At 41.3% G+C, this 25,428-nt stretch overlaps 1 protein-coding gene across 3 annotated transcripts; it reads right to left on the reverse strand.

Annotated features, from left to right (window-relative positions):
- On the reverse strand, positions 1 to 25,386 carry hspbap1 (hspb associated protein 1). Of its 3 annotated transcripts, none has more exons than XM_006636341.3 (8): positions 24,971 to 25,386; positions 23,523 to 23,728; positions 20,764 to 20,948; positions 15,345 to 15,481; positions 13,643 to 13,814; positions 2,772 to 2,855; positions 2,039 to 2,149; positions 1 to 1,245 (listed from the first exon to the last, which is right to left on the reverse strand). In XM_006636341.3, exons 2-8 carry the CDS (start codon positions 23,704 to 23,706, stop codon positions 697 to 699), a joined length of 1,422 nt encoding a protein of 473 aa, XP_006636404.1. In that variant the 5' UTR covers positions 23,707 to 23,728; positions 24,971 to 25,386; the 3' UTR covers positions 1 to 696. The 3 variants fall into 3 exon arrangements, with proteins under 3 accessions (XP_006636404.1, XP_015213984.1, XP_015213983.1); XM_015358498.2 differs by having other exon boundaries at positions 23,523 to 23,793; XM_015358497.2 differs by having other exon boundaries at positions 23,523 to 23,976.
- Positions 25,387 to 25,428: the final 42 nt, after the last annotated feature.

The following is a 25,428-nucleotide window of genomic DNA, read 5'->3' on the forward strand; positions in this document are numbered from 1 at the left end:
TGCAGTACAAAAACAGCTTAAGTTTATTTAAAATCTGGAAACAAAAAAAGAACTACCTTCCTACCACTGAACACGATTCAAAACAATTTACAGATAGCACATAATACTGCCAAGAATTTAAAATATCAAGCATTCCAAAAAGAATGATTACTGTGCTTGCTATTATGCCAAGACATTTATTAATTTATTAAAACTTGTCACAGATTTGTCAACGTGTCACAGATTTGTCAGTTGTGAGCTTGTACAAGATAATTATAGTCACATTTTTATAAATCTGAATGTGCGTGTGTGCAAAAGGAGACAAGAGAAGCTACACACAATAATTTCAATATATGAAAACCTATTAATACGGTCTAATCTTTACCTCATTTCTTGCACCACAGAGTTAACCATACTTTCGACTTGTTCTTTTTGGCTGAGCTATTTTAAAAACAGCCTTTTAATTCTTGAAAATCATACCCTTTTCAAAGTTAATAGATATATTTGTCCAATTCTTTAAAAGACAAAAGCCCCTCCAAAATGTTTGGAAAAAATAATTTTCATTAAACAAGAAAAAATTTCATGTCTTCCTTTCTTTGCTCATTTGGAAATTGTTCCTTTTTAGGAAAAGAAGACAGACGTATGTGTTAGCATGTGTGTGCACACACTGTTGTTACATATTTGCTCTGCTTTCTCTACAATATATTCACCCTCCTGTCAGACAGCATTTTGTTTGTCCATCAGAATCTTGGTAACCAAAGCAATGACTTCGGGGTGGACCAGGCTGTCCAGCAGCTCATTGGTGGAGATTGGTGAGAACCTGTGGCTGCCGCCTGTGCGTTTCTTGTTACTAAATGTTGTGACCTCAGCCTCGCCTCTCTCTGGTTTCCTGGGGCAGCTATGCTCGTCACCAAAACCGCAGCTGAGCTGACTGCTAGGACTGCTGGGAGCGCAGACACGATGCCTGCTGTCCTGGGCTCCACCAGCCTGACACTGTGGTGCTTGCTCATCTAATTTCAGAGGCACGGCGACAAGATTGGGCCCGAAAGGAACTGTGGAAATCTCTGCCGGCTCATGGCTGTCAGCACCTTCCTCAGCAGGTTCTGTCCGTTTTGCTTGTCCTCTGAAATCCCGTTTTCCCAGCCTTATGGCTGTCCCAGACTTGAAGGCTGTAGATTTATTACAGTGGCATTTCTGCTTCTCCAAGCATGACTGCACGGCAAGATTTAGGTAGAGTAGGTTTTCTTCATGGGAAGAGACTTCAGCCTTAAACCCAAAAAACATACACATACACACAGACTTAGAGCTGAATGCTTTGTGCAGGAGACATATTTTTTCTGTTCAGTGTGACGTCCCCTTCAAGAGCTGCCTCCTCTGTGTCCATGACTGACGTCAAATTATTTGTTTGGACTTCCTAAGCAAACAACCAGCTGAAGTACACAAGCTTTCCGGGCTCCAGGTGTTCCTGTCACAGTACTGAAGTCTGAAACTCTGGAATACCACTGCTTCTACATCGGTTACAAGTCAGAATTCCTTTCTCCCCATCTGAGAAAGGCATGATGTGTGTCACTACTGGAGTCTGGTGTCCGAACAACAATTGTACATGTGTAACCGCATAGCAGAAGTGCAACGGTAACTGACTCAAGAAATCTTTCATCCCCTCTGCAATCACATTCTCAAACACTGAAGAATACCTCTCTCTAATCTATTGAAACACTGTTGTACTGCATTTTTATTGGTGTTGTTTGTTCTATTGTTGTGTTGGCCGTAAAATAAATTTCCTCCTGGGTCAAATAATGCTTGAATTCAATGGAAGTCTTAACATTCTTTCATTAAATGCACAGTATACACGTGTTGTGTAAACAAGTCCGATTTCAGATTACTGTTTTAATTTAATTATAATGATGTCAGTAAAAGAGAAAGGATTTCAAGGAATTTGAAGGACTTTCCAGTGCTTGACAATCCCTCTAACAGGGAAGCTGGAAATAAGAGAAGAGGCTAACTGCCAGCTGATCTGACCTTTTCACCATTCAGATTCAGAACACACAAGGACTGTTACCTCCGTGGGGTTCAGCCACACATCCCCATTGTCAGGACTGCCAGCAGACTTCAGGGCACATACAATAGTCTTAGTTAGAGCCTCTCCAACACGTGCTTCGTCATCAATATCCTGTGGTGCAGAAGAAAAAGGGGACACATTAACAGAGTTATCTCTTTACCGGTGAATTATTGTATTAATCAGTTCATGCATAATTTATGTTATTATTTCAGTGCTTGGAATGTTAACGCCCACAAAGGTAGGAACAGGAACTACAGCTGGAGGCAGATTGCAAGAAAAAAGTATCTTTATTAATTAACAGATTCACCCTAAATCTGGCTGATACAGAATATATATTCTTCTCTGAGAAACAGGGTTACTTTGAGCTACAAAAACTCTTCAAAACCTACAAGAATTATTTTTAAAACTGGACAGAAAGGTGGTGTAATTAGGTGCAAAGTTATGATGCCAGATTGCACATCTCAAGTTTCTCCCCAAGAAAAATTTCCGTTTCGCACATCTGCGCTGACAGATGCATCTTGACTTAGAGAAGTGAGTGTTTTTTTTGTTTTCTTTGACACTTGCTTATGCAACTGCATTTTCAGATTTCTATAGATTTCCATTAACGACGTCAAAGTAACGATCTAAGCATCACATGACCAGAACTGAGTGGAAACAGCATTAAAATAAGTGCCACTCGAAAATGACTTAGACGAGCAACACGCCGAGATTGTTTAAGAACGAGACACATTACCATTTCAATCCAGGAGTTGATGCTGACGGTGATGGGATCAATTGATTCCACATAATGCCACCAGTGTCTGGGAACGAACAGAACCTGTATAATTATACAAAAAAACAAACTTCTCAACAAATGATTAAACATATGTCATTTTGGTTTTGCTCTTTCAAGAACTTTAAGAATCAATCTTTAAATGAATGACAACCCAGCACAAAAAGAAAGCAGATTACACAACGTTATAATTAATAGCAGCTGCTTGCATTTTCATCCCAGCTTTCCATGCCAAAGAATCCCATTTGAGTCATTTGCATACAGGAGAAGAGCCACTTCATCCACCACGGACGTGCAGCCCCCACCTTGTGCTGTTCACAAACGATGGCACACAGCAGTCATTACATGCCAAGAGCCTAACTACACGGCAAATAAGGCTCAGGGCAGAAAAATGCTTTAACAGTTGCATTATGGGTGACGTTTAGCCAGGAAGCCAGGGTTAACACCCCAAAACTTATGGACAATATATTCATGAATTAAGGATCTCAGTTTAATGTCCAAAGGACAGCACCACCTACAGGACAGTATCAATGGTCACCATAACAGGTCATTGGTTTAGAAATGCATGGCCAGAGGGAAGACCGTCACCTACAGGTTTTTACTTAGAGGTACTTCTAACCCAGGACAAACCAGGCCCAGCCCAACCTCAGCTTCTAAGACCAATGGGATAATATGAAAGTTAAATTGATCTCAAAACTCTCTGGATGAAATACATTCTGTCCAAGCTGAAAGTTGAAAGACTGTGTGTGAAAGAAAAAAAAAAGTGATTCAGTTAAACAAAAGCTAAGCCCATGGCTAGCACAGAAGGATGTTTTCTTAACTTTCCATTCACGCTGCTGGAAAACATCCCTCTTAGTGTTGGACTACAGGACGTGTGACAGGACTGGCGATTCTGTTCCACACAGTGTTTCTGTTAAAATGTTTTTATAGAAACACAAATTCAATACAAAGCTGTCAGTTTCTATAGAGATGAAAGCGGTGAAAGCTATCTGCTCGTGCGAAATGCGTCTCTCATGGGCCGCTGCTTCCCTTTAAGCAAACCACAGAGACAGCCGGCTAAATGAAATTTAAAACAAAATAAATAAACATCCATTAAAGAGTGCTTCTGAAAGAAAAGAATCTTCTGATCTCTCGCGCATGTTTCGCTTGGTTGTCAATCGAAGCAGGATACAGAGTTTAGCAATTTATTTAATGAATTGCTTCAACACATCTTTTTATCTGGAATACTGAATAACCAATCAAGACGTTTTTATAAATGTAAATACATGCAAAAGGGGAACAGCGGAAGACAGAAATGCACTTGGAGAGAGAGGGGCAAGAGTCAACTGCAGAATGAAAAGTTCTGCTGCTTTCCAAGGAGTTGCACGACACACTGGGGGACAGACCAAGCTGCTTTCAGTGCACTATTGATCATTCCCATGCTAATGAACTGATTGTGTCAGCCAGAAGCCTCTGCATGGCTCGTTAGTGTACAGTTCAGAGGGCAAAATCCAGCTGCAAGCAGTTTAACACATTTAAGACACGAGGAGTTCAAAGGACTTGTGATTGTCCAGACTGCCCATGCCACTCTGCCAGAGATCACTCCTTTTCAAACACAATCCCCCACCTTTCAAACTCAAACACATAAAACACAGAGGTCCTGAGGGATTTAAAAAAAATATTTCTCCACCTTCCAGCACTCAAGCTCTCAAGGGCCCCATTTTGGCTTTCTTTATCAGTGCCAGGATTATGAGACTTGAATAATTAAGGGTCCAGGCCAGCACAAATGCTGTTGGCAAGACAGACGAATAGCTGCCTCTCATTAAGGACCGTCACATATTAAGATTGTTAAAAGGATCCGTCTGCCCAGGAGTTGTTCTTCATGAGCCAAAGGACAGCACCAATTCATTTCAATGCTGGCATTTGTTTGAGCCAACATTTTAAGGGAAGACATTGACTGAGTTCTTCCCTGGGTTGAAGGGATTTCTTAAAAGACAGTCGCTGCATTCTGCTGAGATGTGCACGTTCACGTCATTCAGTACCATGGCCAACTCTTGGCCTGCCAGTTCTATAAGGATGCTGGGGAGCCTAGAAATGGGACAAATGCAATTAAATGAAATGACAGAGGCTCCTGCTCAGAAAGAGGACATTTTTAGAGAACATAGAGGAGGAGGACTTTGTACCATCACATGGAAGGCACAGTGATCACACAAGAGAGGGGCTAAGCAGGAGTTCTCGAATACTGCTCCTGACCACTGCAGTCTGTTCACAGCTGAGAAAACTGTACGGAAACTATTTCCTGCTGCTCTGCTGCCTGTTATTTTGCTCTGGGCTAAAACTCAGAAGAAAGACACCGATTAAAAACCCCTTGCATTATTTATAAATGGCTGTGCACTGGTCTGTACTGTCTCACATTGACAATATTTCCAGCAGGCTCAGAGCGAGAGGAAACTCATGCCAGGACCACTGTTCACCCCATGCGAAACAGATGCAGATGAAGTTGGAGCAAGAGAGGCTGTCAGCAAAGAGCAATTTCAAAAATTACTTCCGAGCCCTCGTTCAGGAGAAACGAGCGACTGGTGGTGCAGGCACACATCTGTGCTCTTGAAGACTTGCAGTAAGTGATGTGATTTATTTGGGCAATTACAATAAAATCCTCCTCGTGATCAAGAGGCAGAAACATCCCCAAACCATCTCCGTTACTAAGAGGAACAAATGCAAAGTCATTCTGCGTGATTTAGCAAATTATTTCCCATGTTCATTAATTATCGAAATTCTTACTTTTGCTGCTAATACAGCATAGCCTCCTTTGCAATTAACTGCTAAATAACAGCACTTTAATTAATGAAGTGCACTGGACATGAAAATCTATTCACAAGCTAGCTTTTTCTAAGCACTGATTAAGCCTATTCATATGATCCAGTCCTTTCAGGTTAGCTTGGGGACTTGTGTTAGTGCGTGAGCCGCAAAGGAACTAAGTGAAGTTAATTTTACACTGAAACGTGAAAATAAAGATGAAAAATCCAGGCCTGGAGCCTGAAGGAAAAAGTTGTTCCTCATATATTCTTATTTCTTTCTCATTGGGTTTATACTGAATGGCGCACCAAGGTTGTTGACATATAAATAGCCAGTAGGTGGCAGTAACAACATTTCTACCAGTTTAAACTCTAGTTGGCATTTTTAGCATTTCTTTATTATAGGACAAATTCTATTCACAATGAAATCATTTCACACTGAAAAGGTTAACAGCACCTGATCTCCTTTCAAGGAAATCCTAAATGTATATAACAGCAAATAACAAACATCAACTTTTGCACTGTTTTGAAGACATGATACAAGGTTATAAAAAAACGGTCATATACTGTAAATGAAAGGGAAGTAAACTTAGCCGCATGATTTTCAAATGTATTTAAAGAATTCTACAAAATATCCAGGCAGTCCAAGCAGCTTTCTGTGTGAATGGACAATTCCAATAATGCATGAGGAGTAGAAGGTTAAACGTTAGTTAAACTGTAAAAGAATACCTCTTCCTAAAGACAGGGATTTCCGTAGTATTATTATAAATAATGAATCATTTATTTTTCTAATGTTCCTGTTCAAAGCAGGTTACAACAGCCATACAAATATGGTACCAGTTTGTACAGCTGGGTTTGCCGGATAACCTTGATCTCACCAGGGATTTGAATTCACAATCCTGGGCTGTGGAGTCGACAACCAGAGATAGATACTCCTTCTTTGGTGTTGCAGTGGACTTCTAAATGAAAACCCTCTACACCACTGGCTTTGCTGCACCTCTCTGTCTAACATACAGTAGGTGCGAAATGAATGCAATATACTTTATACATTTTCATAAAGGTAATATTTTTGTCTTAACATGAATGCTCAAACCAAACACTTTTAAGCGCGATAAAAGTTAAATGTAAAAAAAAAATTAAAGTGAAATAAACAGTCTGAAGAGACTTCTAATTCCAGCTTCTGAATATATGAAGTCAACGTTTCCAACGACGGACAGCTGTTACACCATTATCAGTTTCATGATTTGTAGCACCTGCTCTTAAACCACACGTTTTGTGAAAAGCTGCAAAATGACAAGAGTTAACATTAATTCCCATCATTCCCAGCTTCCTGCATGCTCTTGCACATACAGACATATTGGAATATATTTTAATTAATCCTTATGCAGACATTCCTCAAAAAGAGGTTTTTGAAACCTTGGAGTGCGCAGCAGCAGTTAGTTCTATAACCAATTTCACTCAGCAATGCTCGACCCAATTTCACAGGGTCTGCCTCAGAACCAGTGCCTTCCAGACCTAAACCTTAATATCTTCCATGTAGTGCATTTTAACTAGCAGAATTTCAGACAGAAAATGATACCACCATCATACTTATTGTATCTGAATGGTTTTCTTTCACCTCTGTGTAGAAGAGATTTAAACATGGGTTTCTGTCAGACTGATAACTGAAAACAAATAGCATTAACACGTCTGCAGTGTGAGATAATGGGCTCCTGTTTTCCTTGAGAAAATGAGATCCGAATGCAGGAGGCAGCATAGGAATTTTACATGCCAATTACCTTTTTATTAAAGTCTTTGAAAACAGACGGATTCATAAGAACTTCTGAAAGGTTAGAAATGAGAGGAGGCCTAGTGTCTCATTTGGCTGCTGGTAGCTGACTGATCCTAGAAGCTCAAGGGTATCATCAACAGGCTGGAGAGCTTCTCCCAGACTCTCCACTTGCCTACATTACACGTACTGTAGAATCCTGATCCTTCTATTTTGGTAGCATCTGTGAAGCATGACTGGATTAACAACTACAGCAGAATTCAGATCATAAACATACTTTAGGAAGAGCGGTAGTCCCAATACAGAACCCTGCAGTTCTAATGACCCTTTAATAAATTTGAGTATTAATTCCTTTTCTTTCCTTTTTTCCCCACCCGTTATCAGTTCCCAAAAGATGTGTTTTACTTTGCTTCCTGCCTAGAGTTTGAAAATGAAATGAACCTTCAATAAAAAATAAAATTAATGTATCACACGATATGCTCTGCTGCATCCACTATTGCTGTTACTTGTTCAAAGAACAATTAGTTATGCCAGAATGGCTATTTAAGAATTCATGCTCTCTATTCCCTCACAGATAATCCTGTACATTAGTTTGAATTATTATTTCCATAACATGTAATAGAAGTAATACTTTCTGATGTAAAATCATTCAGTTAGGTTTAGTCACCATATCTACGTTCACAATTTTCCAGTCATTTCATGATTTTCGCCAGACTTGACATTCAACAGGTGAAGTCACCTCGCTGCCCGTGTCTCATCAGCTGTGTCACTAACGCAGCGCTTTACTGTTACTGCTGCCAACTCGCTGGAGTGTGCCACGCTCAGTTCTGAATGAGTGAGCCATTAAAATGACACCAGTAGCATAAAATCCACACACCTTATTTTTCTAATAACATATGTGCATAGAATGATCCGTTTCTTGCGATGCTCAGTATCTACCGTAGTGCCTTGTTTAGCGGATGTTTATTTTGACCTGCCGAAATGGGTACTAATCTGCAGAGGCCTGAATGAGAAACACAGTGGTGGACTGCACCTGAGTCCAGGAAGGAGTCAGCAGAATGAAAGTGACCCGTGTCTCAGCAGGAGAGGAGAAATCTGCAGACCTGCAGGATAAACAGGGTGCACAGCATCTACCGTTGCACTGGTCAGTCGATCAGTATCAACATCTTCTGTTCAGTCCCCAACATCAGCCTCCCTTTCTGTCAATTCACAGACATTTCTGTCAGAGAGGAACAGACGAACTAGCGTGCATCAAAACTCTTTGTGGCATTTTAATTGAACATGGTATTTATTATTTCAGTATTGTTAAGTAATATCAAGTGAGCAGCTTTTTCAAAAATATTTGTTTTTATAGATTATTTATTGATTAAAAAATGTAGCGATCCCTGTCCTATTCTGAATAGCTCAATGTTACGTACACGTTATAAATTGCAAAGAAATTCAAGGCTAAAAAGTAGAAAAAATACAATATTTTGTCTGTTGAGCCTATTTCGGGTACGAGAGATAGAGAAGAAGATTAAAAGCACAGGAGAACAAAGGACAGAGCAGGTGGGAAGCTTGTTATAGATTTACAGTATTAATAATTTGTTGAGCACACATTTGATTAGAGGAACAATATTTGGGAAGGCATCCATTGCACAAAATGAGGCGTTACAGTATTATACAGTGTATTTACATCTTTTGCATGATTGCCTGAAAAAAAAATAGTGCCAATGTATACTTATATTAAACTATGGCAAAAGATCTGGTCTTTTAAAGACCACACCTGAAATTCTGATGACAGTGAAGAGCTCTTTTCCCTATTCTGAAAGTCACACTCCTCCCAGTGTTGACAGTTATGAGGTTCTTTCAGTTGTTTTAAATCCTTTAATAAAGACCACAGAAAGACCCATCCAGGAACGGTTGGGAATGACTGTGCCCTTCACCGTGAACCCTTTTCTCATTAGGATAAACGCAATCGGTGATTCACGCACTGAAGCAGTCTAGCAGCGGGGTTTTATACTTAGATCATGCGACTTCCTGTCAAGGGTCAAACAAATCCTCCTTTAACTCTAAAAACTGAGCAGCTGAGGCTGGCCTCCATGCTGGCCTGACAAATGTGATCATCTGGGCTCCTCAGGGGGTCACTTCTGGTTCAAAGACTGAGCTGAAAACATTTTGGACCGGCAAACAGGTGACGTCACCCTCATTTTCTCCCTTTCACATTTCTGGCACTTGAAGTGACACGGCTTGCTCTCTGGGAGCCCCCGCTGTAGCAGGGCGCCTGCAATCACTCACCTAGCTGAGTTTATGGCGCTTAACCCAAATGCTTCATAGCTCAAACGGAACTTTTCCGTTCTTCAAAAGCAAACCAGAAAGTTGAAATAAAAGTACTGTGCCACAGAAAAATGTGTGAACCCCTTCATATTCTTGTAAGTTTTAGACCTAAATTGTAATCAAATCTTCATGGAAGTCTTCATAAAAAATGAAGATAACCTGATTAAACATACCACACACAAGACATATTTTGATGATTTAATTCGCAAACTGTTGCAACAGTAAATATCCTTCTGTGAATGAGCTTTAGATTCAGTAACTGGTGGCACCCCCGTGGCCAGCAATGACTCCAACTAATGTTTCCTGTAATGGTAAAAAACCGTAACTCCTGTAATTACACTGCAGGTTCACAGACCTTTTTCTCACCACCGTGAATGTAACAATTGCTCACAATGCATGCTACCACCAGGCACTTTCCCCTACAACGGAACTCGCTGCATCACCTGTAAGCTGCACAATTCGAGTAAGTCTTAGTCGTATGCTACAGAAAATCATTAGGAACATCTGCAGCCGAAGCCGAAATGGTAGACATGGCTAACAACTGCTTTCTCATCCTGTCACAACACCCACTGCAGAATGTCTGAAAAGACAGAATGATCTAGTCTTTTCATCATATCAAGAAGACAGAGTAAGGAAAACAGAGGCGAGAGTGCCGTTTGAGAGTTGTGATTACCACCCGGTTCGCCTTGATGAATTATATTTTGAGAAAGCATGTTTACAGTGCACAAACAAAGGATTGCCAATTTCAGGCAAGAGGACTGAAGGAATGAACTGTAGAGAGAACAGGACAGGACAGATACCTATTCAGTAGAGAATGAATGGCAACAGATTGAAGACATTCTGTAAGAAGCACATGTTACAAATCTCAGGCAGAGACACGTCCAATAAGATGCATCTTATGTAACAGTGTTACTGTTAGATAAGAGTAAATAAAGATACAGTTCATTGTGGGGCTGCTGGTCTTCCTAATTTACTTCTGAAGAAAAATGCCTACACACAGATGGTGTTTCTAGTTGAAGTAAACAGAGTTTTTTTTTCTCCAATGTAAACATGGCTGCCTGCGTCTTAAACAAAAGATACCTTTGTGTGTGTATCACACAGAATATTCTCTACAGTCAATAAACCAATAGCTAGAAACCAGTGGCCTAAAGGGAACAATAAGTAAACGAAAAGAACACACTTTACAGAATTATTAAAACAAAACTAACAAAATGGAGAACAATAAATTGCACGTATTGCAGTAAAAAAAAACAATATTAAAAAGGACTGAAGAAGAAAAAAAATATTGGACTGAAGGCTAAAAATAAAAGATTTTTTTCATGATAGCAGAAAAAGAACCGTAAATGACACAGTAAAGTGTCTGACAGATAATAATGGCAAATATTTAGACCATGAAAAGGAATCATTCAGGTGATCACCAAAGAAGAATCAATAACAGACCTCAGGCTAAGCAAAAACAAAGTTCTATACTGAGTACCAAAATAATCTTATTAATTTATGTCTACAAGTATGTTTTTAGAAACATAAAGTATGTGGAATTTGGATGTTGGTTAAATATTTCTGTTGTCCTTTTCATTTATGGCCCATTCATTACTGAGGGTGATTATTACTGCCGGAGTGACTCTGTTGAATGAATACTAGATAGTTTGAAACCTGACTGGACGTAGGTGATGAGGTGGTTAAAGCTGTTGGCTGTCAAGCCCGGTGAGATTCAAGAAAGAAAACAGCAGAAAGGAGCCAATGTCCCACTCTGCTCAAGAGAACAATGTTTTTGTGCCATCAGTGTATTGAAGGCTGGACTACAGGGGCGGAGCGGTGGCTCTGTGGCTAAGGATCTGCGTCTGTGACTGGAAGGTTGCCGGTTCAAATGCCGCGGCCGGCAAAGGAATCCTACTCCGTTGGGCCCCTGAGCGAGGCCCTTAACCCCAACTGCTCCAGGGGCGCCGTACAATGGCTGACCCTGCGCTCTGACCCCAAGCTTCTCTCCCTGTCTGTGTCTCCTTGGAGAAAAGCTAGGGTATGCGAAAAGACGAATTCCTAATGCAAGAAACTGTATAGGGCTAATAAAGAAACATTATAACATTATAACATTATAAGTCAACGCACTATAACAAATTTACCTGGCGTGCTCAGTGACAGCAAGCACTCACCCAGCAAGACTTTACAGCTAAACACAGTCCAGCAACAGCACAAACCTGGTCCGGGAGAACACAAGTCATGATGCCTCACAGAGACTGATAGGGAGGAACAAGAGAGGTAGCATGGGCAGGAGTGTGCTGCAGCTCTCCTGCTACCAGTGATTAATGACAACCTGACTGCATGGCGCCTTCCCTGATAACAAATCTGGGAACTGGTTGCACTTTTAAGTGCTAAGATGTTTAGCCATGAGCTATGGCTCCGTTCTTCATTCACCATCCCTGTTCGAAAGGAACATTAGGCCTGTCGGGGAACTGCAACAAATGTATCAGAAAACCATTCTCGTGTCAAGGAAGTGAAAACTACAGACATACTGCATATTTACATTTACATTTCAACTCTTAGTGAGAATGGGAGCTGCGCCCACAGACTGCAGAACTGCACATGAAACACCAATTTATGAAAAGAAGGAAAAAAACTGCCCTAGGAAACTTCTGGCCAGTCTATTTGTGTTACTGGTAAAGTTTTGGAAGTAATACTTAAAGCAAAGCTGGGAGAATATTTACAAAACAGAGGTATTTACTGTCTACATTGATTCAGAAAACACAGGTATTTTTCTAATGAACTAGAAGTGTTTAAAGAAGCCACAAGGACTGTCGATACACTGAAGAATAAGACATTATATTACATTGTAAGGCTACGGGGGTTCATGTGGGTGCCCTCGCCGCTGCCGCATCAGGTCGGCCCCCCACCGTCGGGGACTCGAACCCGGGCCTCCGGCGTCACTCAACAGGGACCCAGCCTCTTGTGCTAAAGGGAGATCTCCCCTCAGCCCGGCGGCTGCGGGCCCTGCTATCCACAGGGAAGGGCGGTGACGTCACCGCACTGGTAAGCCAGCTCAGCTCTCGTAAGCAATTGAGGCCGTATGAGTTACAATATATACAGATCTTCAGAAAGATTTTGATGATGTCTCTCATAAAAGGTTAATCCCCTAATTAAAAGCTCCAGGAACCCGAGGCAATGTCTGCACATGGAGGGCAAACTGGTTAACAAACAGGATGCCACGTGTTACTTCAAGAGACACGATATGTCCCTACTATATAAATTCCTAAGGGCTACAGACAGGGACACCCCAGGGGACTGCTTCATTCTCCCTCGAGAAACAAGGACACGGGGGCACAATTGCAAACTATTAGGGAACTCTTGTAGAATGGAGAAGAGGAGACTCCTTTTGACAAAAATATAGTTGTGGGAGTCTTGGAACATGTTTCCATGCCAGAATGAAGAGGGCCCAAACTAAACTAAAGCTAATGAAATTGTAGATTAACTTAGCTACTTACCCTCTAAATGAGAAATGGGCTGTCATTTGCAGCCTTTTTCACATGCCTACATCAATCTCCATTAAATATTTTTTAAATGTATTTTTGGGGGTTTTCATTTCAATTTGGAAGTGCAGAACATGCCTCAGCACTGAAGAATGCTGACACTCTCCCGAAAGAAGACTGATTTAATTATAACAAGTACATAATCCAGATATAATGATTTCATTCTTCTTCAAAAGCCAAAATTAATTTCTGTCTATATTTTAGACATAAATCAATACTCAGCTTCTCTTCAACAAGTCGGAGGAGACCAAGACCTGCTAGTAAGACCAGGATCAAAATCAGAACTTCAAACCTCACAGAGCCCACCTGCATTCCATGCCAAGTGCTTGATGACGGCTATCCACAGGCCAGACACTAGAGGCCTTTGGTAAAGACGAAGCCATCATCAGATACTGGGTTTGGAATCTGGGCCTGGGTGAGTCAGGAAGAGGAGTGTTTCACCCCCATCAGTACCTGTCCGGGCTTCAATGTGACCACATGTGGCTTAGCTTGGCCAAAAGCAGGGAACTGCGAGTAGTCTGGGTTGACCACGTTCACCTTGCTGAACACACTGGACTCCTCATAAGGTATCCTGGTGGGATACAGGCAGCGTGTGTCTTCTGGGGGGAAAAGGTGCCATCGTTTTCTGCAAGAAAGGAATTTCCATGTGAAAACAGACACCACGTGTTGCTACACAATGTCATACCTGTCTTACCCTTTAGACAATCTCCCCTTCTTACTGGAAATTTAGGATCTCAAATTGTTTTTTTTTGTTAGACGGTGTGAATAGTCACCCATCAGGTTTTTCCATGTCTCAGATCAGTGTCGCAAACCCTGTGACCACACATGGGGTGGGTCGACTCCTCTGCCCCGCCCCGCCCCGCCCCGCCCACTTTCCAACCAGTGGGAGCACGGCCCTGCAGAGAAGGATCAGCTCTGATTGGAGGACAGGCCCATCCCTCACTGAGAGCACAAGCTTAAAAGCACTCTGGAGGCCACAGGGGGGCGCTGTGTCAGAATGAGGAGAGCTCCCTCTGGCTTTTCCCCATCCACCCACTGCAAACCAGCTGGGTGCTGCCACTTGCTAAATTCCAGTCATACTCAGTTGGTGACAAGACCCAGGCTCGAACCCGTGATCTACTTGCACAAGTCGAGAGCCTTGACCAGTTGAGCCAGTCAGGAGGCATTTATTTCCTGATCTCAGCCATGACAAAAATGCAAAGCTGTGCCTCCTCCTAAATTCATTACACAGTTCTCATTTACAACAGCGCTCGTGTCGCATGCACTAAAAACAAAAAAGGAAAACATTCCCCTCCTTTTGAAACAGATGCCTTTATTGAGATGTAAAGTTCTATTTAAGTCTAAAACAGTTCTCTGTTATAATAAATCACCCACTGTTGGAAATAACCCACTGGTGCTCTGTAATCCGCCCACAGGAAGGAACAAGGTTCTTATATTTTAATCCCCGGATTTTAAAGAACGCAAAGATTAATTCTTTCCAGGAGAGGGCAGACAGGTCACAAAAACACGAGGTGTGAGAGCAGTTCAAGTGGTGGCATGAATGAAAACACGCAATCAGAAAGATGACTATTAGATGCAACAGAATTTCCCGATTTAAGACAGGATCTATCTTTAGAGGACAGTAATAAAACAATCTGAAATGGTCAAAACAGTTCAGAACCAAGTGTGACATTTTTGCTGAAAGGCAGAATCTGTGTTTTCCAAAAAGAGTTGCACTGCTCTTCTCAGAAACACTTTATTGCATATCTCATGTCCCTTCTCCCTGGCAAGTGGTATGCAGAAATTGCTTGCTTTCAGTGGTACTGAAATTGAAGTGAAAATGGACAGATTTCTTTTATGTGCTCTGGCCTCTTGAAACGAAATGAGTTTCAGTACGATCTTAAAAAGGCCTCTAATCTTCATTCCGTTAAACATATGGGACATTACTTGTCACTAAATGCTCATCTCACTGATTTATCACTTCTATCCCAGACTTTTCCATCTGACTTTATATTAATGTTGGTAATTTGTTTCTTTTAAATCTTGGTTCTTCTCTGGAAAGACAATCCTCTTTCAGTGTTAATCACCGCTCTCCACCCGTCTGAAGCAGGGACAGTTAAAGCTCTGAAGTGTTTCACACTGGCCACTCAGAAGTGTGACCTTTCACAGTCATTACCTTCCCTGCACTTGAAGCACCAGGTTACACCCATACGAGTCCAGGTGGCAGGGAGTGTTTGCCCCCTCTGTGCCAATCCACAGGGTACTGTCTCTCGCATCCCTGCCTGGGAATCCAAAATCCTCCCACTTTATATCCTGCACAGACACAAAAGTCACATGTTCATGCCTGCAGACATCTTCAATGACAATTCTATACTGCTGCTGAAAGGATCACTTTTTCACCACTATCAAATCTTAAGATGTCAGACTTTTTTTTAATGAGCAATACTTTTCTGACTTAAACCCCAAATGGGATCTTTTAAAGAGGAACACGTATTTCTTAGGAACAAATAAAGGTTTTCTCCATGCTGAAAAGAGAAGAAAGGAAACACGATGTTTGGGCTGTGGAGCCTTCTTCGGATGTCAATGATTGCCAGAAATTAAGAGTGAGGTTGAGCAACGCTAAGGACAGTAAAAAAATCTATCTGAATCGGTCAGCCAATGCAGCTACCTACTTGAACCACTTAATCCTTACGCTCAGTGGCCTGTTTAATTGGTACATAAACAAAACAGGAGTTTATGAACAACTCTACCAGAATCACAGTGGCTGGGTCCCATTTCCTTTCATATAGTCATTATATTACCATCTGTTTTAACTCTCTGATGTGGCTTGAAGTTGTGCAGAGGCCCAGAGGACAGAACTTAAACTCTGAGACATTGAAATTCCTCCAGCACGCCAAAAGTAATGCATCTGGTATCCATGAAGGCAATTTCTTGCTTAACGTACTGGAACAGGAGAAGTGAGGAGAAGCTGAAAGGTCTGGGTTCAGAAATTGCAGCCGAGAAGAACGTACTGTACTGAGCTATAGCCTCGGTAGCAATACTGTGAAATAATGAAAAATTAAACAAAACCAGAGCAATACAATTCAGGCTTCCTCTGAAAACTGAAGTTTAAATCCCAGAGCAGCATTTCGAAACCTTTCTACCTACAAGAGGGGAGTGGAAATCCAAATTGAAGCTGTTTTGTCCTTGTCTTTCCTTTCTGAAAGCGGGCTGGAAGCATGAACTGAGGGTCACTGTGCATCTATCTCGACAGACCTCAGGGTGTTGTATTTGCGGTGTGTACAATGTGTGTAACAAGAACAAAACCCTCCTGGATCTCCGCTCTGCCCCAGGAAAATAATGAATGCAGATCTAATAAAGAATGGCAATCTGTGATAACCCACAGTGGGACAAACAAAATCAGCTACTAAACAGAGAGAAAAAGGCATCTCAGGAAATCAAATGTCACCGAATATGAAACCAAAAATCTATTTTTCTGTATGTTCCAACAGTAAGCACATGTTGTTTTTTCCTTTGGAAATAGGTCATTTAAAATCGTCACAAGAGAGGTCTAAATCAATGCACTGGAAAGCAAGAGCAAACATCTGGTAACAGCATTTACTGTGCAGCACCTAAGAGAAGAGAAGATTCCTTGGGTTCTAACAGCACTGCTGGAGCTGCCCTCTGTGACATCACACTAATGGGCCGCACACATATTTCTTCATTGACAGGAAACAACCATCTGTTCTCTAATCCCATTTGTGTTTTCTACATGTGGCTTCTTGCCGCTCATCTTCACAGTACATTTGCTAAACACACTTCGATAACACAGGAGCTCAGCAAGGAGCTTTTTAGAAATTCAGAAAAATATGGTTTGTTCTATATGGCCCAGTCTGTAAGGCCATAGTCTGTTTTACAAACAAAATCCACAGAGAGCACAAACTTCCCCTTTGATGGAACTTCATCTTGATTATTAAATCAAGAGGCTTCAAGATTCACATAAATCTCTCTCCCTCACAAAGACCCCCATTTCAAAATAACCATTAAATGATTAAGTGCATCTTGTGGCACAAAGTTCCAAATCTGAATTGTTTTGGTAAAATAACAAAAATGGCTAAAAACTCAGCAGTTGAAGGTGTAATAGAGAATCAATTCTACCCCTTTATCTAATGATAATCAAGACGTTTGGATCTTACAAAAAGAAAGCAGTGCTGCACTGATCAGTTGTGATCTGTGGGTTTTAAGTGAAATTATGTGAGAGAATACTCTAAATGTAACAACAAGAACACACATAAAATTAAATATCTGCTGTAACTCCATGAGATTAAATCAAAATAATACTCAGCTACCTCAAACAACCGAGATTAGACCGGATAAAAGCTGTCATGTGTGTTTAAGGGTTATATATATTGTAGCACACCAACTTTTTTGACAGTACTAAAAAGTTCAGTGTGCAGAAACCTTTGATTACGTATGGTCTCCTAACTGCCCTTGTGCTGTCAATCTTAGTCTGTTAAGACGGTTAAAAATAAATAGAAAAAACAAAGATGCTGCTCAGCACTCTGGATAATGAAATCATTACTATATCCAGGCAACTGTAAATGATAAACAGTGCAATCCTGGATTTCAACAACTTTTAAATGGCACTATTAATCATCTTAAAAAAGCCAGTCCACCTGCTTATCCCAATCTTCCTTGATTTGTTGGAACTGTCAACAAAGACTTGTGCTTAGTAAACATTTTCTATTTCAATTTCTATTTCTTAAACCAACATTAGGAAGGGAATGTGCAAAGAAAATATGTAGAAAAGCACTTCTTTCTTTATTCTATTTACTCAGGTACTTCGCGACCAAAACGAACAGAGTACGAACGTCCCTTTAGATGCACCTTCTTCCTGATGATTATGCTGTCAGGACGGTACAAGTTTCACATAAATCTCTCTCCCGCACAAAGATTCTCATTTAAACATAATTTAAACATTATTAAGTGCATCTAGTGGTACAACGTTCCAAAATCTGAAATACAAAGGCAAGGTACAGGAGTGCTCCAGTATCTTTAGAAATCCCGTTAAAATCAAATATAAAAGTTTCAAAGAAGCTGAAAAAAATAAGTGTATGTCACAATCGCCACAAATCAAAACTGAACTTCACAAAGTAAGGAGCATGTTTTGACTCAAATGGGGTCTGTCTTGGGATTCACTTTTAGCTACTCCTTTCAATAAGGTGTTTAACCTGAGAAGGGAGCTCTAAACTTTTGAAATGGGTTACTTCCTTGTCATGAACCTATATATAATACATTCAAAATTAAATCCTATGAAGGGACTCTGTGCCAGAAGATGCATTTAGCATGTGTGGTTGTACAAGGCATTAGTAAGACAAAGTTTGGAATATTGTGCAACATTAAGGTGACCACATTTCAAAGAAGAGGTAGTAGAAGAGCATTTTGAGGGAAAGAGGCCACAAGGAAGACCTAGAATAAGATGGCTTGACTCAGTGAAAGAAGATGCCAGCAAGGTGGAAACTGATGTAGACGCATGGAGAGACAGGATGTGCTGGAGGAGGCTAGTTGCCATGGCAATGGACCGGCTTGGGTTCGAGACTTACCTACTCAGTAAGTAAGTAACATTTCAAAAAGGATATACATGTAGTTGCTCTGCAATCCGTCCAGAGAAGAGAAGGCATGCTTAACATCCCGGGACTTAAAGGATTTACCTACACTGACAGGCATACAGAACTGAAACCTTTGAGTCCTGAAGAGATAAGACTATGAGGAGACCTGAAGCAGGAATTGGAAATCCTCAAAGACACTGCCAAAGTCAATGCAGTGCACGTCTTCAGAGTCAACAGTGAAATATACGAACCCAAGGAAACAAGTGGATATAACGTAGAAGAGCATTTAAAGCTGCATGGAACATGCTACCCAGCCAAATCAGTAGAAGCCAATTCCCTGGCTACTTTCAAACTGCGGGAGGATGATGTAACTGTGCTGCCTCGCGTCCCCGGTGTGGTCACCATGGCAACGCTGTTTTTCTGCCAGTGACTTAGTTTCGCAGAACCTGAATTGTTTTGTGCCATTTCAGCTGACCTGCGACTGGGTTTCTTTCAATGGTCCGGTCACTACACTGCAGCGAGGTCCGGGTGTTAGACGGAAGCCTAAAATCTCGAGCCCACACCCAGAGAACACTGTCTCTAGGACCGGACACCCAACTTTCAGTGATAACTTGAGTTTTCCTGGTCCTAAGTGGAGTAGTTTTAAATACCTTAGCCCCATCTCAGAGCACCACGTACAGTATATCAAACATATGATGCGTGTGACACGTAATTCCCACCAGGATTATTTCGTGTTAACCAGGATTTCCCCCTCTGGGGAAAACGCTCAGCAACCTACTGAGCAGCCCCAAACCCACTCTGGGGTTTGCAACTGAAAAACCATTAACCTCCCCCCCCACCCAGGGAAAACAAATTGAAGCTCGTTAGCCATTTCCCCTCCCAGGGCAGAGAAAACTACCCTGTCTTTATCCCTCAATGGCAAACCTTGAACCTGTACCATTTTCGATAGTAGCGGTGCAAACACTACCCTGCTGATCCCATTAGGCCAGCTGTTGAAACATAACTCGTGGTAACAGCAGAGAGAGATGCTCTCCTCTCTTGCAGCCGGCATTAAGCCTCCTGCATGGCTCTATGGGGCTTGTAACACGTCCAAAGACAAATGGCTCGATATGGCAACACTGTGATGTGAAAGTACAACTGGCAACTCCTGATTATCTATCGGGAAACAATAATTGGTAACTTTCAGTTCTGAAAATAAACAGGGTTCTATTTCCATATGCAGAATGGTAGCGTGTTTGCTGAACTGCGTTTTATGAGACCGAGACTCTGTCACTCTGCTGTAAGGACTGCAGGAGTAGATGCAACATTTACCTTTATGAATATAAACAAGAATGTCTTAAAAACATTCTTAGCTGATTTTATATTAGTAAGGGAAAAAGACAGACAAAACTGCAGGTCAAGTTAATATATCGCAGGAGGTGATCGATGGGACGAGGAAATTGAAAGGTTTTGCATCTTTGCTTCCCACCTACCCTTGAGGGACCGGCTATTAAAAGTGAGCAGCTTGTCATGCTCCTCCATGCTTATCCAATGCTCGGTCTCCCAGAAAGACTTTTAGACACAGAAACTCGGCTGTCAAGAGTGCTTCTCTGTTCTGAGCCCCTGCTGAACACAGAGCGGACCAGAGCAGCACAGCTCGCTTATTGAAAATCAAGATCACCTCCTTAATTAAATGGATGGATTGCAGGCGTAGATTAAAAAAAATTGATCCTTACTATCCCAAAGGAATGACTACCTAGTGTGCACATGTTTAACACATCGGTTAGCAGTGGCAAAACCCTTTTGAGCTAAATTAGTATCTGATCTTTACCAAAGCAGACACAGAAAGCTACAAGGGATAAGTGTGGGAAAGTCAGAAACTGGCATTGCATTTTTATACAGTTTGGAAAGGTGTCCCAAAATGAAAGCCGTGTCTCAAATGGGAAAGAAAAGCTAATCGTCTATTCTCCTACTAATAAAACCAGAAAAGAAAAATCCAACACACACACAAAACAAAGAAAAATGTACCTCAAACATGGAGGCTTTGTCTGCAAAAAGCATGGCAATGTACTTGTAGTCAGCATAGGCCCAGTACTCAGAAAGCAAGTAGTCAGAGAAGGGCTCGGAGGGAGAGGCCGTCTGCCCCCTGGACCAAGCCACGAAGTCCTGCAGCTTGGCCTCTGTATAGGAGCACTGGGTTTCAAACAGAGGAACTGCAGAGACAATGGACAGTTATTAGGACGCCATACTGATCATACAAGCAGAGAATATTAAAGAACAGAACTCACTAAAGAGGAGATGCCTGCGTGTTAATGCCCAAAATATCTAAAAAAAAATGAAAAGCTTAATTTCCACACAAAGTTCATCCATTCATTCGTTTTAACATTTTAAGAAAGAGGTAGTATCTGCAGTAATTTACATTTTTCTTTTCCTTCCTTCCGCGGTACAAAGGAAGAGGATTCTGCTCGGTGGTTATGGCAGAAATCGGTAATTATGCATGTTAAATTAAAGCTGCTGCACAAAGGTAGCCAGCCTGTCAGAAGATGAACTGCAAAAATTGATTTTGCAGTTTAACGAGCCAGCTCTATTGTGGATAATTCTATAACTGTCACAGATAACACGGACTTCTGAGTCTCCTTAAAAGCGTAATGATAGCGAGGGAAGCCAAGTTCCACGTCATCAAAACTGACACAGGACTGTGGATGTTTTTGTACAGATTTTTCATGCCGTGGCCTTCCGAACGCCCTTTACAGCCTGCTTCTGAAAATAATGTGGCTACATGGTAAAAGAAAAAAAAACAATCAAACCTGCCAAACACACCAGAAAAAAGGAAAAAGATGATGTTCCTACATCAAAAATCAGTATTTGTAAATTATAAAGAGTCTGTAATGAACTACAGACACACGTTTCCACTGAAAACAAATATGCATGCACTCGTTAGCTGTGCTTAACAATGGTGCCTAGGAAAACAAGTAACAGAAGCTCCTATTACCTCAAAGGCACCCACACACCACATCAAGTGTTTAAACAAGTCAGCTGTCAAAACAGGTCAATGAACAGAAAGACAATTTTCCTGACAGTTCAACAATACAAAACCGGTGAGTGCCTGAGGGAATTCTGGATTAACATTTTGTAAGGAGATTGCATTGCTAATTTTTTTACACCATTGTTATCTCCTTCACATTACATTTGAATGTTTAGGCAAACCACCACTCAGCTGATGACGTGTGGTTTCATTTTTCAGTCATAATAACGTTGCATAAAACGTCCTTTGAAGTTATGAGAAACATTTTGATCTGAATCCTGCATTACTGTTGCAAGAATATCTGCAGATCCAGCATATCCCCTTTTATGTTTACCCCTACAATATGTCAGGACTACTCAATCAACCACGCAGTCTCGGTCTAGGTCAGGCAGTACTGTATGCTGCTGGCTTTCGGAGCAATGGGAGAAACATTCATCACCTGCTCATCAGACGATGGCCAGAGCTCGGCCTGGTTTCGGTAGGATGAGCCGACGGGAGAGCAAGAGACTCTCCCCACCCCTGGATGGGACAGCAGTTCTTCACAGGGATGACCAAAGACATCTGGTCGGTCTTCAACTGTCCTGACCACATTTTATGTGTGCTATTGAGAGTGTGCTCACGTGTGGTATTACAGTGTGGTTTGGCAGCAGCTCATCGTCTGAACAGAAGGTGCTATAGAGGGTGATCAGGTCAGCCCAGTCCATCGTTGGAGTACAGCTCCCCTCTGTATCAGACATCTTTACAACTCGCTGTCTCAGGAAGGGAGGAAGTATTGCTAAGGATGCCCGTTTTCTCCCTCCTTCCTAAGCGTTATAGGGCCATAAAGGCACGAACATCCAGATTCAGAGACAGTTTCTTCCCACAAACTGTCAGCTTACTGAGCTCGTTCAGGTGGGTGGCTGCATCAGCAAGCGTAGGCTGCAATGAAACTAGTAAAAGGTTTATTCCATGCTGAAGAGAGAAGAAAGAAAACACAAGGAGCCTTCTCAAAAAAGGCTCCATGGCCGAAACATTGTGTTTTCTTTCTTCTCTTTTCAGCATGGAATAAACCTATTACTGATTACTGCGGTCTCCCCCTACCACTGCCTCACACTGATGGTTTATTAATTTCACTTGTGGTTGTTGCTGCCGCGGTTCTGTGTTTATGTTGGTGGTGTTTCCTTAATGTCTTTGTTTTGGAGCATACGTGCAAATAAGCATTTCATAGCTAGGACTGTACAGGGGGTAAGTGGTGGTGACATTGTTGGAATATTACTAATACATGGGACTGTAATCCACCAACCAACATATGAATAGTGTTACATAAAGAAATGCTGCCAATCAAACATATTAACAGGAAGTTTAGTACACAAGAACACAAGAAAGAAGACAATTGATAGAAGGCCCCGTAGCCTGTGTTGATTTGTGTAACTTCTTGCCATAGATCTCATCCAGCTATATCTTAAAGAGCGCGAAGGAATCAGCTTCAACAGTTTGTGGAATACTGTACATGAAGTGTTTTGTTCTGACTGTCTGTACCGTATGTCAGGACCAATTCAAATTAAATGAAACCAGTGTGTAACAGCAGACTTGGTTAACGGATAGGCATGGCAGAGTGAATTCTCTTTATCGGTGCACGAGGTCTTCATCTGGACTCTTTAAGTGGAAATGAGTACCTAGTTAAGGTACTGTATCACCCTATTAAAGCAGACAGCGATGCAGCTTTTCACATACAGAACATTTGTTCAACGTTTTTTTTTCATTCCTCCCCCCCCCCCCATACCGTTTCTTTCTTGTCTCTTCCCAAGTCGGAATTTGATCGGCCGGCTTTCGAGGACGCGTGACAGGTAGTCCACGTTCCACTGCAGTCCAGGCCAATCGGACGCCATATTGCAGAAGACGGCCGGCTGCCTGAGAGCCCCCACGGTCCTTCTGGCTTCCTCGGGGGCAAACGGTTTGGCAGCCATGCCTGCAGGGTGCAGCAGAGCTCTGGGCAGAGTGGATCACCGCACGAGATGGATCAGCACCTCTGTGGCACAGCAGGCATCTCTGCCCTGGAGGCGCATGTCCAGATCACAGAATCCAATCCAGTTCTTTATTCTTCTATTCTGCCTTATTCTTCATTGGGGACTGTACTGCACCTCAGCACTGAAGGCTAAGAACAACTGTGAACTCGTTCTTAGAAATCACTGATGCTCTGAAGGTGCAGTCTAGTCTGGTCTCCTGTTTCATGTATTCTGTAATAATACGTCAAGAACCAAATTAGTATTTAACAGGCGAAATGTGCATTTTTGGCACAGTGAAAGCAACCAGTTTCTAGAATTCAGTTTTATTTTGGTGATTTCTGGCAAACATACATTTAGCAATTTAAGAGCAAAATGTGCCATTTATAGCCCTTAATCAATAGTTATTTTGAGCGTTTTAAAACTGCAAATATGAAAAGAATCCATCGAATGCCAGCTTGACAGTATTTCTGACTTCAAGCAGAAACGCTCAAAATACTACGGGGAAAAGATCATAATGGAATATGGGAAAGAAACGTAGTGGAAATAACTAATATTACTATTAATATGTATTATTCAAAGCCACTTCCATTTGTACCCATGTTTACAGCTGTTTATTTGCCCGAAGGAAGCTGATTGAACTACCTGTCCCAGCGGTGTCCCACTTGGTATTTTAACCCATAACCTTTTATTTACGAGTCCTGACCAGCATCTATTCTGTTTAAAAGATACTCTTCATTTTCAGATTTTGCTGTCTCTGACGCATACGTTTACAGAAAACATCCAAGTATAAAAAACGCATACTAATAAAATAACAGCAACAAAACCCACTGCACTTCATCGTGCATTATCTTATATTAAATCACGCATTACGTGACAAACATTTGATCGTTGAACATAAAAATGAACACGAAATGAAAACTAGAAAAAAGTGACTAGCGGGATACATCTAGTAGTGACAGCTCTCAAAGCATTTATTTCGTTAGGTTGAAAAGTAAATGAGCACAGACTAGTTAAGTACAAAGCCCATGGTATTAAGACAATGTATCAAAATATGCCATTTCTCTTATAAAGACTCCAGTGAGGAAGGTCTTAAATCTGATGTAAATATACAATTATTTACATTTTTTAATTAATACAAACTAAAGAGAAAGCTGGACTTTATTATCTGTAGCTAGACTTTATAACTATTCAAACTACAGTACAAGTTTAGACACATTATACATACCTATCTTGTTAATCCCAAAGTAATTAGAAAGCCGTTTTCAGATTGCTTTGTACTCATGTGCTCTCAGTTTTGAATTCGGAAGTTCGCTTCAGATCAATCGCGATTTAACGCCAGCAGCAAAACCAGGAACAAACATCTAGCACGCTGGCTTCTCTCGCGTCGCGACTAATAAACGTCACACTTGTGGTTTCTGAAACATTAAGGTATTTAATAAAGTATGGGCCGCTTAACACAATTACCATCATTTAATAAAAAATATTTTTTTATTAAAATCTGTAGATTGAAGCCCCAATCGACCAGAATGCTGCTAAGAGGGATCAACGTCCTGTAAACAAAACTCACGTGAGAAAAGCATAGGCTTTGTTGACAAAGAGAAGCTGCGTCCATTTCGGCTCCGTTATGGAACTACAGATCAAACAATCGATGGGGCTTTTGAAACAAAATGGCGGATAACCAGG

This window comes from Lepisosteus oculatus, chromosome 12 (genome assembly GCF_040954835.1).
Source record: "Lepisosteus oculatus isolate fLepOcu1 chromosome 12, fLepOcu1.hap2, whole genome shotgun sequence".
Classification (NCBI taxonomy): domain Eukaryota; kingdom Metazoa; phylum Chordata; class Actinopteri; order Semionotiformes; family Lepisosteidae; genus Lepisosteus; species Lepisosteus oculatus.